The sequence below is a fragment of the Topomyia yanbarensis genome, chromosome 1 (genome assembly GCF_030247195.1).
Source record: "Topomyia yanbarensis strain Yona2022 chromosome 1, ASM3024719v1, whole genome shotgun sequence".
Lineage (NCBI taxonomy): Eukaryota > Metazoa > Arthropoda > Insecta > Diptera > Culicidae > Topomyia > Topomyia yanbarensis.
Window position 1 is genome coordinate 81607728 of NC_080670.1, and position 19836 is coordinate 81627563.

General features: G+C 42.5%; 2 protein-coding genes across 2 annotated transcripts; one reads left to right on the forward strand and one right to left on the reverse strand.

Annotated features, from left to right (window-relative positions):
• The first annotated feature begins 1672 nt into the window (after positions 1-1672).
• Positions 1673-7843, forward strand: LOC131696302 (uncharacterized). Its single transcript, XM_058984849.1, has one exon. It carries the CDS (start codon positions 1673-1675, stop codon positions 7841-7843), a length of 6171 nt encoding a protein of 2056 aa, XP_058840832.1.
• A 6369-nt stretch (positions 7844-14212) lies between these two features.
• On the reverse strand, positions 14213-18317 carry LOC131696303 (uncharacterized). Its single transcript, XM_058984850.1, has 7 exons — positions 18075-18317; positions 17856-18004; positions 17465-17572; positions 15387-15717; positions 15147-15261; positions 14647-14816; positions 14213-14552 (listed from the first exon to the last, which is right to left on the reverse strand). The coding sequence occupies exons 1-7, from the start codon at positions 18192-18194 to the stop codon at positions 14214-14216; spliced, it is 1332 nt and encodes a 443-aa protein (XP_058840833.1). The 5' UTR covers positions 18195-18317; the 3' UTR covers position 14213.
• Between the last annotated feature and the right edge of the window lie 1519 nt (positions 18318-19836).

A 19836-nucleotide genomic window follows, 5' to 3' on the forward strand; every position in this document is an offset into this window, starting at 1 on the left:
AAGACTCAGCGCGCTGAATAGTTGCCATGTGATAATTGAGTTTGCAGTGGCCGGTTAAAGCCCTGGTCAGCATGCCGCAGTGGAGCTTCGAAAAATGTAAGAGATTTTTCGAAACCACTGGGCATGGTTGTTCTAGAAACGCCTTTGTTTGGCGACACGTTTGCAGATTTCTCCAATAATTGCGGTGCTCGGACGAAGCCCAGGACCGTATTTTTTCCCGTATCCAACTTGTCGAAATTGGCAGCGCGGGCTCAGGACCAACGAAGTCAATCGCTGAACCTGCCCTGGCCAATTCGTCAGCCCATTCATTTCCAGTAATACCGCAATGTCCGGGCACCCAGACAAGGTAGATAGTGTTGACAATGCTTAGTTCTTCGATTTGGGTTCGGCACGCGATCACTAGCTTGGACCGGGATTTGTCTGAGCTAAGGGCCTTGATTGCAGCCTGACTATCGGAGCAGAAGTTTATAACTCTGCCGGACAAACTCAGTTGAAGGGCCGATTGCACCCCGCACATAATCGCAAAGATTTCTGCTTGGAATACAGTACAGTATCTACCTAGTGAGTGAGATTGTTCCAATCTCATTTCACGACAGTAGACACCAGCACCGGCACGTCCCTCCATCAGAGAACCGTCAGTGTAACAGACTACTTGCGTTTGTTGTTGTCTTTCCATAAAGCCAGACAACCACTCCTCTCGAGAGGGAATCTTCACATGGAATGTCCTGTAAGGAAAACTACAAGTGAGTGTAATGTCGCTGGGAGCAAGAATATCTTCACCCCATGTAACCATTTGTGACCACAATCGTGTATGACTGGTAGCAATATCAACATGATTACTGTTCCAAAGCCCAGTAACCTGCAGTCTGTATGCACATGATAGTGCTTCTTGTTTTAAGTGTATGTGTAATGGTTTGATATTTAAAAGTGCCTCAAGAGCAGCAGTCGGAGTCGTGGTGAAAGCACCAGTCAACGCCATGAGCGCCATTCTTTGCAGATGGTTTAGCTTTGGCTGGACTGTCACCACCTCTCCCCTCTGCCACCACACAAGGCATCCGTATGACAGTATTGGACGTACAATTGTCGTGTAAATCCAATAGATGTGTTACTGCCAACACTGCTCTTGGTGGTGTAACTGTTGCTGAACAGTACTGTCATACAGTTGAAACGTCATCCGTGGACGATGACGTGACCCGACGGCGGGAGGAGAGCTGTCATTCTCAAAAAAGCGCTGAGTAAGGCATCGTGGACAGGAGGAGAAAAAATATCTTAAAATTCAATTTGTTACGGTAAAATTATAGTCAGTGCAGTTAAAACCTACTTATATATACACGTTGAGTTCTGTTATTATACACATAGGTAATCACTATTATCACAGTAAGGTACAGAGCTTAAAACTAAATTTCTAAAATATTATACCTAACCTAAATCTAAAATCACAGGTCAGCTAGTACGGACGAACGTTGAGTTTAAAGCGATTGTGGTTCGAGACCGAAAATTGTAGGTATCATTAAAATGTACACGGTTGATTCTAATAAAATTAATTTCAGCTTAAAGCTGTCTCACACCAATCACCGAGTTTATGAACGGCTAAAAAGAATCGGCCAAGAGCCTCCTTTGTTCTCGGAACAAAACTTTAAGAATTTTCGTCACGTTTTCAATGGAGTCGAACATGAATCCAATAGTTAACCCCACGGATGATAAAACCCCAGAGAAAAATAAATCTTCCAGCTGCGTTTGCTGCGATCGTTCGGAGACAAGTGACGATTGCGTTCAATGCGATCAATGCGATGGATGGTGGCATATGTCATGTGCGGAAGTGACTGCATCGGTTGCTGACCGGCCGTGGACCTGCGCCCACTGTTTGCCGCTGAGTGTTTGCTCCCGAACAACGGTATCCAGCGCTAAGGCAGCACGTTTGTCGTTGAAAATGAAGCTGTTGGAAGAGCAACAAGCGATGGAGAAACGTCATCTCGTCGAGAAGTATGCAATCCTGGAAGCGGAGCAGAACGAAATGGATGAGATGGCTAGCAACCGAAGCAGGGTCAGCAGAAGGACGAGCCTAGAAAGGGTAAAGCAGTGGAAGCAGCAATGCACTGATCAGGGTGAAGGCGCATATGGTCTTCCGCCGGTGGGTAAATCGGCAGACTTTACAGCAGCCTCTCTGAATCAGAACTCACGCATCCCGAAAGACTCGGAGCGAAGCAATTCGTACCAGCACGCTACAGCTAACATCAATATGCCTACTTCGGAAAAGCCGGCTACAGATACAACAGTGCAGCAAGGAAGACAACACCATGGGTTCGGTTTCTACAAACCACCGTTGAATTCAACAGTAAAACCATTCAACCTTCAGAGTCTTTCTAAGCGGGAACAGCAGCAGTACACCGGCGCGTTCCCCAAATCAACTATGGTACAACAAGAGGTAGTCAACACAAGAGGTAATGTCGAACCCCAAGTGCCCCCCGTAGCACGTGAAGGTAAGCCACTTTGTGATCCAATTATTAATCCACTTGTACCATCAAAATTCGAACACTCCCTCCAACAAATTATCAAACAATTTGGAACGATGGCATCAACGGCCACGATTCCGTCGTTGGGAGTGAATGTGCTTCCAATCGAAACAAAACCCGTTCCGTTGTCCGGAACGAATGTTGGCTTACAGCCACCGGCAAATCCAATTATTCATGGATTCGTTCCCCCACCCGCGGGTACGCCGATTTCTGGCCCGTCGCTAATAAACCCGGTGCTATCTATCGGAACAGTTCCCCCTCCGCTGGGACTACCGATTATTGATCAATTTACTCCCTCCCCCTCGCAGTTATCCGCGCGTCAAGTGATGCCCCGCGATCTACCTACGTTTTCGGGCAACCCAGCTGACTGGCCAATATTCATTAGCACCTTCATGAATAGCTCGTTAGCGTGTGGATATAATAGCGCCGAAAATCTCGTGCGTCTTCAACGTTGTCTGAAAGGACCCGCGTATGAATCTGTCAAAAGTAGATTGTTGCTTCCTGAATCAGTGCCGCATGTAATTGATACCCTTCGTTTGTTGTATGGACGACCTGAATTGTTAATCAGTGCTCTACTACAGAAAGTGCGCAGTGTTCCGGCGCCGAAAGCGGAAAGATTGGAGACAGTCATCGACTTCGGTATAGCTGTGCGTAGTCTCTGTGATCACCTGGAAGCCGCTGGACAACAAGAGCACCTATCCAATCCCACGTTGCTGATGGAGTTAGTGGGGAAACTGCCTGCGCACACTAAGATGCAATGGGCGGATCATATACAGCAGCATGCGGTGGTCAACCTTAAAGTGTTCGGGGACTTTATGCTCAGGGTCGTCATTGCCGTTAGCAGAGTAACAATGTACGTTGGCGAGGACGGCGGCTATCAGCAGAAACCTAGGCAGAAGGGAGCTGTGAATACCCACACGAGCGAAGCGGAGTCATTTCAGGAGACAGTGCGCGAGAAGGAACGGGTGTGTGCGTGCTGCAAGAAACCAGGGCACCGAGTATCAGCGTGCTCTGCGTTTAAAGCGTATACCGTAGATAACCGGTGGAAGTTTGCGCAAAATAACGAGCTGTGTCGGAGCTGCCTTAATGCGCATGGAAGGAGAAGCTGTAGAAACGCAACACGGTGTGTGATCGAAGGATGTCAGTATCGTCATCATCCGCTCCTGCATTCTGATCGAGTTAGTTCCATTAGTCGTCCTACACAAGGATCGTCTACAGTACAGAATCACACGCATCGGCAAAGCAAGCAGGCTCTTCTATTCCGTATTATACCAGTCGCCATCTCAAGGCCGCGAGCTACCATCGAAACTTTCGCTTTTCTGGATGATGGCTCGGATCTATCGCTGATCGAGAACGACCTAGTAGAGCAACTGGGAATCGACGGTAGGACAACACCTTTGTGCCTGAAGTGGACAGGGAACGTCACCCGTGTCGAATCGGATTCGAAACAAGTTCGAATTACGATCAGAGGAGCTAGCAGCGCAAAACAATTCACTATTGATGATATCCGTACTGTAAAGGAGCTTACTTTGCCGGAACAGAGTTTAGATTACGGTGAACTGGCGCAACGTTATCGTTATCTCCAAGGTTTACCGATTGTCAGTTACGCAAATGCTGTTCCCCGTCTGTTGATAGGCGTTAACAACGTGAACCTCACTGTCCCGCTGCAAGTGAAGGAAGGCAAGAAGAGCGATCCTGTTGCAGTGAAAACCAGACTAGGATGGTGCATCTTCGGCGGTACTGGTAAGGAGGGCACGCATTCACTGAATTACCATGCCTGTGAGTGCGCCAGCGACCAGGACTTACATATTGCAGTGAAGGAATATTTTTCAATGGAAGATGCAGGAATGAAGCCGTCGATAGTACTGGAATCCGACGAGGACAAGCGGGCTAGGAGCATCATGGAGCAGTCGACGAGACGAGTAGGTGACCAGTTCGAAACAGGTCTACTGTGGCGGTACGACGACATCGAACTTCCGGATAGCTACAATATGGCATTCAAGAGGTTTGAGTGTCTGGAGCGCAAGATGATGAGAGATCCAGAGCTGGCTGCAAATCTGAAGAACCAGATAGCGGAGTGCCAGCAGAAAGGATATGCGCATTGTGCTACGAAGGCAGAATTAGAACGAGCAGACCCAAAACGCGCGTGGTACCTGCCGCTAGGAGCAGTGACAAATCCCCGGAAGCCAGGTAAAGTTCGACTGATATGGGACGCAGCAGCAAAGGTGGATGGAATATCTCTGAACTCTATGCTGCTTAAAGGACCGGATCAACTTACATCGCTTCCAGCAGTTCTGTCGCGGTTCCGGCAATATAAAGTAGGAGTGTCTGCAGATATACGAGAAATGTTCCACCAGCTGTTGATCCGCGAGCCGGACCGTCATTCTCAACGTTTCTTATTCCGGAATGACCCAACAAAACCGGTGGAAACCTACATTATGGATGTGGCAACATTTGGATCTACGTGTTCACCGGCGTCAGCGCAGTACGTTAAAAATAAAAACGCGGAAGAATTCTCGGACCGTTTCCCACGAGCAGTAGAGGGAATTCTGAAAAGCCACTATGTGGATGATTATCTCGATAGCTTCGAGAATGACGAAGAAGCCGAGCGAGTGTCGCGGGAAATTGCAACTATTCACCAGAAAGGAGGATTTCATCTTAGGACCTGGGTATCGAACAGTGCTGGAGTTCTTCGTGGACAGAAAGAGGCGTCAGCTAACCCTAGCAAAAGCCTATGCTTGAACGCAGCGGACAGAGGCGATCGTGTGTTGGGCATGCTCTGGCAGACTTCAGAGGATGAGTTGCTGTTCTCGATGGAAATTAAAGAGGAGATACAACTGGTGATAGATAACGGTAAGCGGCCAACAAAACGTCAGATGTTAAAATGCCTAATGGGCGTATTCGATCCACTGGGATTACTGAGTGTGTCTCTCGTTCATGGAAAGATTCTCCTTCAGGATGTATGGCGAGCAGGATTGCAGTGGGACGAACAGGTAACTGAAGAAATATTCGATCGTTGGGTCAGGTGGACCGGTCTGTTCCCTAAAATCAGAGGCCTGCGGATCCCACGGTGCTACTTCAAGGAAGCGAATGTGCAGGTGTATGATCATCTTCAATTGCACGTTTTCGTCGATGCAAGTGAAGTCGCTTTCTCCGCCGTAGCGTACTTCAGAGTGACCAACACGGAAGGCAAAGCAGAGTGCTCGATAGTCGCGGCCAAAACGAAGGTTGCACCGCTGAAGCCACTCTCGATTCCTCGCATGGAGCTACAAGCAGCAGTTCTGTGCAGCCGTTTAGTGTCGTTCGTTCAGGAGAATCACAGCGTGAAGGTGAAGCAGCGTTTTCTGTGGAGTGATTCCGCCACAGTGTTGGCCTGGTTACGCGCCGATCATCGTCGGTACACGCAGTACGTAGCATGCCGAGTAGGGGAGATATTGACAACGACAGACCTCGCAGAATGGCACTGGGTCCCCAGTAAGCTAAATCCTGCAGATGCCGCAACAAAGTGGGGTAAGAATCCGTGCCCGGAAGCAACCGACGAGTGGTTTAAAGGTCCCGAATTTCTACGTCTTGCCGAAGAGAATTGGCCGAAGCAATCGAAACCTTCAAAGGTACCTGAAGAGGAACTGAGACCCTGTTTTCTGATCCAGGGGTCAACTATTCCGAAGGTTGTGATAGATTTTTCTAGATTCTCTAAGTGGCGACGATTGCTAGGTGCAGTTGCATACGTACACCGTTTCGTGGACAATTGTAGGCGTAGATGTCGAGGAGAGACGCCGGAATTGCTGCATCTTACTCAAGAGGAACTGAAGAAGGCGAAGAACACGCTTGTGTGGATTGCGCAATGGCAGGAGTACCCAGATGAGATGATTGCAGTTTCGAGAGGACAAGCAGAATTACTTAAATCGAGCAGTTTGTATCAGTTGACACCAACAGTCGATGAGTGTGGCGTGCTACGCGTCGGTGGAAGAATTGAAGCTGCGCCGCATACATCATTTGATGCTAGGTTCCCGGTGATTCTCCCAAGAAAACATCCGGTGACGACGCTAATTGTAGATGATTTCCATCGTACCTTTCGTCATGGTAATTCTGAAACGGTAGTGAACGAGATTCGGCAGTTCTACAGCATCTTCCAACTAAGGAGAGTGGTGAAGCAAGCTGCGACCGTCTGTCAGTGGTGCAAAGTGAAGAAGGCGACTCCGAAGGTTCCGCGAATGGCGCCGCTGCCTTTGGCCCGCTTGTCCTCGTTTACTCGACCATTCACCTACACCGATATTGATTTTTTCGGACCGTTGCTGGTGAAAGTAGGAAGGAGCTCGGTTAAACGCTGGATCTGTCTGTTCACCTGTCTAACCACCCGTGCTGTCCATGTGGAAGTTGCACACAGTCTTTCCACACCGTCCTGTATCAAATGCATCCGTCGCTTCATCTGTCGCCGAGGAGCGCCGGTGGAAATCTACTCCGACAACGGTACCAACTTCCAAGGTGCCGAAAGACTGCTGCGGAAAGAACTCGAGAACGTACATGGAGAATTAGCAGCAACGTTCACAAACGCATCTACCAAATGGGTCTTTATCCCACCAGCTGCACCTCATATGGGAGGAGCGTGGGAGAGAATGGTGCGATCCATAAAGTCAGCCATGGAAGCAGCCTACAACAACGACCGGAAACTGGACGACGAAGGGCTGGTGACGCTAGCCGTGGAAGCCGAGGATATAGTGAACAGCCGGCCACTTACCTACCTACCCCTAGATGCTGCTGTAGTAGAAGCCCTGACTCCTAACCATTTCCTGTTGGGAAGTTCCACTGGTGTTCGTCAGCCTGCAGTACCGTTCAGTGATCCTGTCTCTGCCGTAAAGAATTCTTGGAACCAAATACAACGTCAGCTGGATGTCTTCTGGAAGCGCTGGATACGGGAATATCTTCCGATGCTGACTAAGCGAATGAAGTGGTTCGGAGAAGTGAAACCAGTGGCTGTCGGAGATTTGGTCCTCATAGCAGACGAGGTCCGAAGGAATGGCTGGACGCGCGGGAAAATCAAAGATGTCGTGATAGCGGAAGACGGACGAGTTCGACAAGCGATAGTTCAGACTGCGAGGGGGATATTGCGTAGACCGGTATCGAAGTTAGCCGTGTTGGAGGTTGAGTTGGATGGTAAAACTGGGACCAGTGGCCAGTGTTACGGGGGGGAGAATGTTACTGCCAACACTGCTCTTGGTGGTGTAACTGTTGCTGAACAGTACTGTCATACGGTTGAAACGTCATCCGTGGACGATGACGTGGCCCGACGGCGGGAGGAGAGCTGTCATTCTCAAAAAAGCGCTGAGTAAGGCATCGTGGACAGGAGGAGAAAAAATATCTTAAAATTCAATTTGTTACGGTAAAATTATAGTCAGTGCAGTTAAAACCTACTTATATATACACGTTGAGTTCTGTTATTATACACATAGGTAATCACTATTATCACAGTAAGGTACAGAGCTTAAAACTAAATTTCTAAAATATTATACCTAACCTAAATCTAAAATCACAGGTCAGCTAGTACGGACGAACGTTGAGTTTAAAGCGATTGTGGTTCGAGACCGAAAATTGTAGGTATCATTAAAATGTACACGGTTGATTCTAATAAAATTAATTTCAGCTTAAAGCTGTCTCACACCAATCACCGAGTTTGTGAACGGCTAAAAAGAATCGGCCAAGAGCCTCCTTTGTTCTCGGAACAAGATGTATTTAGGTTTGAGACCCCAGGTCTTTCCAAAAGTTCGTCTGCACTGCCCGAAAGCCATGCACGCTTTCTTGACTCTGAACTCAATGTGAGCAGACCAATTCAGTTTGGAATCCAATATGACTCCAACGTATTTGACTTGATCTGCACACAGTAGCTCAGAATCAAAGAACTGCAAGGGACGAACTCCGGTTGTTATTCGCTTCTTCGTGAAAAGAACCATTGAAGTTTTGCTTGGGTTAACTGATAGTTTAACCTGTCGACACCACTGTTCGACGGCTCTTAATGCCTGTTGCATTAAGTCAAAGATTGTTCCGATGCAAAATCCAGTAATTAGTATTTGGTAATCGTCAGCAAACCCGTAGGTTGGAAATCCAAGCTCATTGAGTTTCTTCAACAAGCCGTCAGCTACTAAGTTCCATAACAAAGGTGACAGAACGCCGCCCTGAGGACAACCGCAAATACTCAACTTCCGTATCTCAGCCTGTCGCAGTGACGAGCAAAGTATGCGGTTACTAAGCATTGCGTTTATCCAACCTGAGATACATGCAGGTATCCCATGACCGCGCGTCGCTTCCAGAATAGACTGGAAGGACACATTGTCAAAAGCACCCTCAATATCTAGGAATACACCCAAGCTAGATTGCTTGAGCGAGAAGGCTTTCTCAATGTTGTAAACAACATCGTGAAGCAGAGTGATCGTGGATTTCCCACACTGATATGCATGTTGCATTTTGTGCAGTGGATATTCAACTAAACTAACGTTCCTGATGTGATGATCGATTATCCGTTCCAAAGCTTTCAGAAGAAAAGAACTTAAGCTGATAAGCCTAAAACTCTTGGCTTCTTCATAGCTTGAGCGCCCCCCTTTGGGAATAAATCTAACAGTTATTTCTCGCCATGCTTTCGGGATATACCCGGTAGCAAGACTGGAAAGCAAAATCTTTTTCAAGACATGTTTAAGAATATCAAATCCCTTTTGCAGTAGCACGGGAAGTATTCCATCTTTTCCGGGTGATTTGTATGGAGCAAAGCTGTCAACTGCCCACTTGACCGATTCAGTGGAGACCAATGTGCGTGCTAACGCCCACGAGTCCGAATCACCAGAATGAGATCTGTGAACATTGTTCAACTCCGGATCGATACAACCTGGAAAGTGTGTGTCGAAGAGACAATTAAGAACATCTTTTTCGTCCGTCACATAAACACCATCTCTGGTTTTTAAGGAGTTCATCTGAAAATCATTCGATTTGGAGAGAATTTTATTTAATCTGCTAGCCTCGTTCAGACTAGAGACATTAGTGCATAGGCTTTGCCAGCCAGCCCGTTCTGCAGATCTAAGACATTTCTTATATGCACTACGAGCTGACCTGAAAGCCCTGGAGTCATCACGCTGACGCCGGTTCCAAGCTCTTCTCATAACTTTCTTCATTCTTTCAAGCTCAGCCCTCCACCAAGGGGTTCCCCTAGTCGATTTAACAGTACGAAGTGGACAAGCTTCTTCGTAGGATGCTAATATGAATGAGTTTGTCGTATCCACGACGTCATCTAAGTCGTCTAGTTGACTAATTGTTGGAAAATATCCATGAAATTTAGTCGCCAAGTTTTCCAAAAGAGGTCCCAGTTTGTAGATTTAGGATTACGATATGTCACCACATTGAAGGTGACATCAAAATGATCGAAAAATATATATTTATGATCGGATAGAGACGGTTCAGTTTCATTTGGAACCTGCCAATTTCCCAGTTCATGCAAAATTCTATCAGAGCAAAGTGTTATGTCTAACACCTCCTCCCTCCCAGACCTCGTAAAAGTTGGTCGGTTTCCCACATTCAGAATATGGAGATTTGTACTACTTATGTACTCCATCAGTTCAGAGCCTCTCAGATTGATGTCCGAGCTGCCCCAAATGATGTGATGAGCATTCGCATCACTGCCGATAATGAGCGGAAGCCCATTTCTGCTACAATATGATACAACGCTTTTGAAATCATCAGAAGGAGATGATTCGTTATGCGGTAGGTATGCTGAACAATATATATATTTTTTGTCTACGTTTCCGACAGTCAGTGTAACTGTGACAACACAGATATCGCGAGTTGTGAGCTCCGATATGAGACACGCGTCAATAGCCTTATTTGCAAGAATGCAAGCACGAGGCATTTCACGTGGGTTAGTCATGCCTGTCTTGTTGTAAGCAATGAAGGCAGTGTTAAGTAACTTTCCAAAATAGAAGTTTCCTTTATGGAAATACGGTTCTTGAACCAATGCTATGGAAGCTTTACCTTCCTGCATTAGTCGAGATAAATTCATAGTTGCTGTACGTTTATGTTGGAGATTGATTTGTGCTATTCTAACCATTGTCGATTAGAGAACTGTACATTTCATCTCCAACACAAATTGCACAACAACTAGAGGACACCAAGCGAGTTGGGATGTTAACGCATATAGCGAGCCATATCAGGTTTAAATGGGACATGATCATTTAATTCCCACGATTTGCGAAGAAAATAATGGTCCACTGTGTCAGAGATTCGCATAACACAGTAAGGGCAAAACCCAAAATGCTCCGTGCGCGACTGGCATATTTTAGACCCTCCAGTCATTAAGTCCTCGGCACGGAACTACACCTTGACTTAGGGTCTCCTACTTTCAGTCGCCTCCTACGACATGGGAGCAGGACTCCAGTGGCTCAATTCTAGGCCGGATACCACACGGCCTCTGGGCAGGTTCATCTGTACACATCGAAATTTGATAATCGAAACCCAACAAAACTTCACCGAACTACAATCAGCTGAGAGTCTAAGCAAACCCCCAGCCAACAAAAATTCGGCAAAATTAAGTGGATCATCGGTGAAAAAAAAATCGGTGTGTAGAGTGAACGTTCCGCTGCGTAATGCAGCATACTGGGGAGTTCGCCCAACTCTTCCCAGGCTCCGTTCGCCATTGAGAATGTTTTAAACCCCCTCAACAATTTTACCCATAGCACGGGTCGCATGACACTATGGAATTGGGGTTCCCTGTTTGGTAGATTTTTACCACTGAAACAGGTAGTCCGTAGTGTAATGCTTAGACGGTTGAAGCAACCACTACCGACACTACACGGCTTATCTAGGCTGTTCGGTGAAAGAAGCTGACATTGAAGAACAGCTTCCATATTTAGATGGGCAAACAGCCGCAGAAGGAAGGAAGGATAACGGGTGGAGAGGGATTTGGGATTTGGGCTAAGCGCTTATTTAAAGGCGGCGCTGGCTCGCCTTGTCAGGGCTGCTTTAGGGCATGTGGTATTTAGGCCTAGAACGTATAGGGCCCACTACCTCGTCCTACCACACCCGCAGTCAGCCCCCGCTGCTGGTTCGGGTCGCGAATCACAACTAGTTGCTATCGCGATTAAGCATTATCCACCACCTATGACCCGCCCGGTTGCTTGCAGCTCAGCTTCCCACGTAGCGTTCCTCCACCACCACGGGGCCCGGGTGATTCTAGGATAGCCACTTTTGTTAATTCGTTGCAATAGTTTTTGACTTACTCCGAGAATTTTATCCAAACTGTGGATACATGGATGTGGATTTGATGACCAATTTGGTAAGCAGCGACCGTCACTTTCAAAAATATTCGAACGTTCGACTGTTTAACCTATCTATGATTAAGATCCGTCTCAGACCATGGCAAACATTTGATGATCCTTTGGCTCGTTCTAAGCACAGACAAACAAATATAGCAATTCGAAGACTGATTTGGGAAATAGGGTGATGTGCCTATTATGGCAGTAGAGCCTATTGTGACCCTATTTCGTACCCCTTGGTTTCGAACCAAGCATATGAGATAATGACACTATCGATTTGGCTAAAGCAGGTGAGAAAAAATAAGCTCAAGTTATATTCTTTATTAGTTGTGCACATATGCATTTAGAACTATCCTCTAAATCCAACTTTTAATTAAAACAATATCACCATATTGAATTATTTACTAATCCGCCTCACTCACGTAGTGAACCGAAACTGGATGCAGCGGCGCTTAGCAAAATAAACACTTACGAGCCAGCATTTACCGCCTCATATCTCGTTATTCCAGCACAAATATACTAAACATTGCACTGATACATACCTTTATTTTAGCTGGAGAATCTTTTTACGATAATTTCACTTTAAAATCACTCGTCAAACACTAGAATAGGCCTAGTGTTATAATAGGATAAAACTAAATACGGAGGTTCCTATTATTGGCATGTTTTGCTGATACACTACCACAATCAAAACCAACTTTTTGTATCCATCATACAGAAAAGAATCACCAGTGCGGCCAAACCAAAACATGAACTTGTAAATATAATGTAATGCAATTTCTGGTATAAGTAATCAATTACTTCAAGTTATTCAACTAATTGTTGATTGCAGATATTTTATTTTCATCTGCACATACAATTCGGATCGGGAGAAAGCAATGTGTGATGTGAAACTTGTCATTCCAGTTGCTAACCTTCGAATGGTTTTTTCTGCGTGCGCAATTCTGGGCGCTCTTCTACTAACAGCTGATGAGTTTCATTGATGTGCGTGATGTTTACGTTTGTTTTGATCGGCTGAAAAAAGCAGAATGATTCGTTTTTCAAATCACACGTTGGCGTCCATGATCTGGATACCTAGTTAGAATCGACGCAAATGGAATATGGGGCATTGCATTTCAACTAGATTGTTTTTCGATGAGGTGGAAATTGGCACACCCATGAGGCGATAATTGGATCGTTGAGGTGGGAATAGATGCACAGAATGGAACATTTATTTCCATTTATGCTGAAAATTGAGGCAATTCTGCTAAATGAGCATTATATAGATGTTTAAGAAACAGTACACTGATACTTTACGCTGAGAAAGGTTATAGATAATATGGCTTCTTTTAAAGTTGTTCAAAAAATAGTGCGACCCTCTCCCTAATGGTGCCAAAATAGGCTCATCACCCTACATCGATGATACTCAAAAGAGCACATCTGAACATTACATTACATTATTGTCGCCTCAGCTCATCGCATCGTAAAAAGCGATGCTAATGCATTTGACACGCGAAGATCTAATAGAATTTCAAATTGTTTGAGTTAAAAGTTGGAGAAACAGTACGCTACTTCGAATTATGAAAAAATTCTTATCGCTGACGCTAGGAATTTTGCACTACCCCGCAGGACCATTGTTTGAAAGCAAGATTCCGTGTTATGTCTTTTGCATAACATTATTTGATTTCATCTTTGGAATTACCGTATCGAAGACAAAATGTTGAATTCAGTTAATATATAGGGTAGACGAGCTCTTATTCATCTCATTAGTCAGTATGTCACACTATTTCGTTGATAACTCGACTTAGAGTGATTGCATTACGCTTAAATAGGTATCATCATCTCTGCTACGTTCCTAAGAAGCAGTGCAGTAAAAAATTTTGCATGGAAAATGTGAAATGCTCGCGTTTGAGCGTAGCGAAAAGCCAAGTACAACGTACCCTTATTCATCCTATCATTTGAGCTAATGCGTTGAATAGAGTTAGCAGATACTGCTCTAACTAATGCGTTTAAATGGGTGAGATGAATAGAGGAGCTGAGATGAATTAGGGAGCAGTAACCCTATCTGTATTAACTTCTCACAAATTCGTGTGTACCAATTTGCTCCACACTGAAATCGGCAAGTACCCATTAATGGGTGAAAATATACTCATTTCCAATAAAAGTGGAATAACCCATTTAATGGGTAAAGTACATATACCCATTAATGGGGACATGCCCTGTACGTCAACCTGAGTATTTTTAACTCATTTTCGATCACAGAATATTTACAGAAAAATGGGTTGACAATACCCATTATTTAAAACACTAAAAACGGGTTTCTAGTTCTGCTATTTCATTAAAAAGAATGTTACATTACATAATAATTTACCTTATGGTAAACAATCAAAATACGAGAAAAACGCACAAGTTTAATTTTATTTACTTATATTTACATTATATTCTCAACTTTGAATGACTCCGTAAACGATGCAGTGAGACGACGAACAGAAAGTCTAGCGCTGTAAAATTTTAACTTATAACCACTTATTTCAACGAATTCGTGGACCTTCTTCAGGGCTGTCGGCACACCTATCCCAAATACTGCGAAACTTTTGAATAGGCAGTCAATGGACTGCACAGATTCTTCTCCGCATGCAATGAGTTCACCTTCCATGAATAGGTAATAATTTCCAGTTTTACACACAACATGTGGTGGTGGAAATGAACCGGACTCGATATTTATTGCAATGTATTTAGCCAAAAGATTCCCCAACGACTCGTTCGTATCCTGTAATTAAATAGACCTTATTTACAATATCTGTTCACTGCCCTTATACGCATATTTGTCATAGGTTCCATGTGATTCCCTATATACATGGGACAATTATGCGCATAATAGCAGTACATTCCTCATGTAAAAAACAATCCTCAATCCATGTGATCAATGGCGCGGCAAGTTCATCTTCCACATTTTGATGTTGCAGCGCTGATTTCTGTTTTATGCCACGTCTCGTCAATGCAGCCATGATCCGTAGACAACCTCGCACACCATCTGAATGGATTATAATGGTTGGAAATATTTAATTCAATGTTGAACCTATAACTTTTAAGTATTTGAAGAATATATAGCCAGGAGCCATGACTAAGATCAACTCTGAAAAATTTGTCCAAACATTTTGTGAGAACCGCACTCTGAACGTGGTGTAAAATTACATTTCCATGCATATGTTGTACAAAAAAAAACGCCAGCATTTTTCAGGATCAAAACTAAACTTGCACGAACAACTCCGCTATGTTGCTAAATGATTTAAGGATTCTTTCGTCAGAGTTGGTCAGCTTAGTCTAAATCAATATAGATTCAAATACCATCAATTCAATTTACCATCATGAACATTCATGTGCTTGTCGTCTTCTATCAAAAGTCCTCTTGCGAATATTTGTCGTAAATCAGAATTGGTGTTATATCCAGGATTGAGCCTTTCGAATGCCTTTTGAATCTAAAATATCATAAAACCAGGAAAAAATTGCTGAATAACGAAGAAACATGCACAATTTGGTAAATGCTCATTGCAAAAAGATTGAATACGAAGAACATTTTTAACATTTTGAATTTCAAACTTACTTGCAAACCCTCGAACGACATTAGGTGAGGAAATACATTTAGTATATCCTGCACGGATTTTTTGTTATATAAGAGCAATACATGCAGTTCATGAGTATCGGCCATATATTTTGATATTTTATTGAAATTGGCCGCATTCCTTTCAAGCTGAGAACATTCTTCTGCTTGCTCCAAAATAATCGATGAAATACTTGTAATATTTGGTTTTTTAATCTTGTGTGTAAATTTCCGGTCGCTTTGGGGGAGATTCTTTGCTGCATTCCGTAAATGTGTCTGGATCATACCAGTGTGCTCATGATTAGGCCCTTTCCCTCCATTTTTCCAGAAAAAACTGCCTGTAATATGAATTAAATTTATCGTTCGATTTTTAACCTTTTTTAATTATATATTTCAATAAAAAGCATGCTTCCGGAAACGATTGTGCGTACTAAAGTTTGGGTCCTTGTGTCCCACATTTGTTTTCAGATTTTGTGGCGAATCTTGTGTATGTCATAATGTACCGGGTCTTACGTCGTACTTTCATTCTCAGGTCGTCTGCTGCGATGGGTATCCAGGACACTGTGACACATTAATAATGTCGAATATTATAACGCACATCATATTTGACATGTTTCAGGACGTTATGATCTTGCACATAACATTCTCATGATCAGTGTCCTGAATATCCATTGTGACCACATCTCGAGCGTTGCATCACCCCCTCCCCTTCTTGAAAAATGAACCTCTTATGTTATGACACGGTGCCATGTCAGATCTGGTAACGTGGCGTATTGGATCATTGAACAGCTCTGAATAATGGAATTATGAATACGGGTATATACTCTAAAACAATATATACGCGAACGGAGGTCTTAGTGGAATGTACGTAATGTTTCAAAGGTTTTCTTCCATTTAATTCCACCATGTTTGAAACATAGTGGAATTAAATGTAGGATGCATGGAAAGAGATTGCATTGCAATCAACTGAATGCACGGCTTTTATGCTATCGATATAGCCTAGATATTTCACATTATTTACTTCAATGCAAATAAAAACTTTGAAATATCTACATGTCTCATTCACGAATCGCATTCTCCCTGTCGTTCTCTGTTCAAGGGACTTGAAAGCACATGTGACCTTGTCTCACTTTACTATATTCAATTGCGCGTTAAAACACTGGACCAGTAAATTCTATTTTGTACATAAATCTTTTTTTCGGGAATATGTGACCAAAAAGTAAACTTCGAATTCCAAAGCAAATTGAACGTTCCAGGTTCCTGATAACTAATTAAGGTCCAACAATAAAGTAGAAAAACCAGATAATCTTAAAACGTAGTAAAGAAGCATGAAAACAAAAAGAATAAAACCAAAAAAAGATGGAAGCCCTAGTAAATCCATCGCATATTTATTAGCCTTTACTCAGAAGATGGGATTTTCAAAAACATTTCAAAACTTTCTGATGCAATGGTTCTCAAATTCGTACAATCCGGTTTATTCATTTTCTTTATTCAAAAATGTTTTTAGCTTCAAATACAGTCGTGATTCGCTGGTTGGGCCACACCTCTGTCCAACTAACGAATTTGATTCGTTAGTTGGACCGACTGACAGATGTCAAAAACTCTCCAAAGGAGACGTTAGTAATGTAATTGCATCTATTCACATCTCTAATAATTGTCAGATTGATTGTCAAAGTAAATTTGACATAAGATTTTGACATTCAGATGCTTTTTAGTTGGACAATGGTCCAACTAGCGGAGGTCCAACTAAAAAGCGGTCCAGTTAAAAAATGTCCAACCAGCGAATCTCGACTGTATATGACCATTTAATTTTAATTAATTATTTCATTCCGCATCTTTTTATTCGTTTTGTTCATCTGCGTTCATTTTACTTATTTTATTCGTTTCATTCTTTGGATTCACTCTGATCAGTTTATTTTTTTTTTGTTTTCTTCCATTTAATTCCACTATGTTTGAAACATAGTGGAATTAAATGGAAGAAAACCTTTTAACATTACTCTAAAACGCCGAATAACTACTGAGGTATTAAAACGAGTTTCAGAAAGGGTATGGGGTGGCCGAATCGGGACATTAGTGTACACACACTCACATGATCTGGTGCTTCATCAGGTCCTTTAAGTTCCTTCAGTTTGGGGATCGCTTTGATTATACCTATTGCTAACGCTTCTTTGTCTTCTCTAGATGGATACCTAAAAAGAAAGATTGTTTATAGTTTGTTTTGAGCATATTTGTTTTATGATGGGAGGCATATGTGAAACCAATATGAATCGGTTGGAAAGTTAATTTCATGAAATGTTTACGTATGATCAATGAATTTCAAAAGTAATCCTTAAACAGTGTACACCTTTTTAAAAAGTGTACACCAATACTGGAATCTATATATCAACTAGACACTAGAAACAGGTCCGGTCTAATGAATGCTTATGTCGTCATAAAACGTATGGTCATGAAAGTATTAAATATGCCACTTACTCGTGGTCTTTCATGAGTTTATAGACCATTTCTCCGCACAATACACGAATCATCAATAATAGCTCCTTATGATCGGGTATTTGGTCCCCATCTAATTTCGAATATAATACTCTTCTACTCTTTGGATTATCTTCAAGCGTACGGCGAAGCTAGAGAATAAAATGAAATTTTCGGTTACATTCCATCACAACAAAAGTAACTCACGATTAATGGACATACTATTTTTAAACTTCCAAGATCCTTCTCAGTGTCGGAGATTGAAGGCTTTGTTTCGTCCGTGTCCATTACCTGATCAAACAGTCTTTGTACTACCGATAAAATAATCCTGCGTGGCCCCATTTCACAAATTCATATTTCTTGTAAATGATGATCCTCGGTATACATAAGAGACTCGTCGGTGAATTTGTTTGCTGAAAAAATATACATGATTAAAATCAACTTTATGTAATGTAAATATTTGTTAACCTAAATGTTGTGTATAATAAATATAAAGAATTTTCACTCTAAGTTTACTGTATCTGATTTTCTAAAGTAATCTAAGCACTATAGCATATTATTTTGAAATATTTAAGGACTTACTTTACAATATACATGCATATGCGTGTAAAAATGATGCAAACAATATTTATAGACAAACATTAGAAAAGGTCCTAAATGTTTTCCATTAAAAACCGAACACGTACATAATGCAACAATTGATTATAAAGAAGTGTTATTAATTTTTATAATTATAAAATTATGAAAGGGTTACAAAAGGGTCTTACTGATTAAAAAAAATGGCGTAACTTAAGTAAAAGGATTTAATTGGCAATACATTTATTATTAAAGGAAGTTATAAACGATTACTATAAATGATTATAAAAGGATTATCAAAGTAGTGCAACATCAACTCAATGAATTGATCGAAACCACAACTGCTCTAAGCCCAACATTCTCATAAATTACATATACGACATATCTTATTTTGATATGTTCAATAACGCTAATCTGGCCATCAAGTTAAATTTACCGTAGGAGCAGATCACATTAGGAATGTATAACAAATTTGCATAAAATTTGAAAAAAATGCATTTAGTTTCCATTTTTGCATCAACTTTGCATTGTCTCGCCGAAAAAGCTGTTCAACAAACGTCTGACACTTATTAACTTCGTTTGATGCTTTTTGGGGTTTCTTGTAAGGCTTCGATATCTTACTCGCAGCACAAAATACATTTTAAATCCCTTTTTTTGGAAAATAACGTAAGTGAGCTGCTCCTAGGGTTTATCTTTGGATTTGTTTTATTTCTTCTAACGTTCATACCTGAAACGTATTTACTTGTATAGAGTATCCAAATAGAAGCAATATGCATAATCAAACGAAATAAATAGTATTAAATTTTCTGAATAGAATTATAATGAAATTGACCTTTTTGCAATTTTCTATTTTCGTTTGGCAGTTAGCTTCTTTTCAAATCTTTGGCTTGATTTTTTCTCGACCCAATTTAGTTTAGTCGGAAAATGAGCCGGATCAAATCAAATAATCAAATCTAAAAATTCTATCGTTAACTTCGTTTTCGCTTATAACTTTAGTTACATTTACCCAGTTATTAATGTGTGGAAGCGATACCCCTCGGACAGAGCATTATTCGTTTGCTATAAAAGCCGAACACTACTCGACCTTTTCGGGCACGACAAACACCGGGCTCTCGGCTACCGACATGCATCGATGAGAAGCAGCCATCAGCAACGATCGTCCTCTTTCTCAGTAGACTGCCAACGCGAGTGGACGTGCCGGTAAGTAAGTGGTCAGCAACGCGGACGCCGAGTTGGGAAGATAGCGGTTTTCACATTGGCGATCCTGCCAGTTTAGTTCTTGAAAATTTAATTTTACCGTGACTGTTTTTTCCTTGTTTTGTAAAAGAATAAATGTGCTTGGCATTGGTTTGTGGCTAAACGTACCACAAGGTGTGTCTGGAAGAACACCGGATAATCGAATGAAACC

Bases quoted from the DNA above. Each gene is read 5' to 3' on its own strand.
- LOC131696302 (XM_058984849.1), top strand. From the start codon at position 1,673: ATGAATCCAATAGTTAACCCCACGGATGATAAAACCCCAGAGAAAAAT.
- LOC131696303 (XM_058984850.1), bottom strand. From the start codon at position 18,194: ATGGGGCCACGCAGGATTATTTTATCGGTAGTACAAAGACTGTTTGAT. The intron at 18,005-18,074 runs GTATGTCCATTA...TTTATTCTCTAG, and splicing joins ATCTTGGAAGTTTAAAAATA to CTTCGCCGTACGCTTGAAGA. The intron at 15,262-15,386 runs GTAAGTTTGAAA...ATGATATTTTAG, and splicing joins TGTCGTTCGAGGGTTTGCAA to ATTCAAAAGGCATTCGAAAG.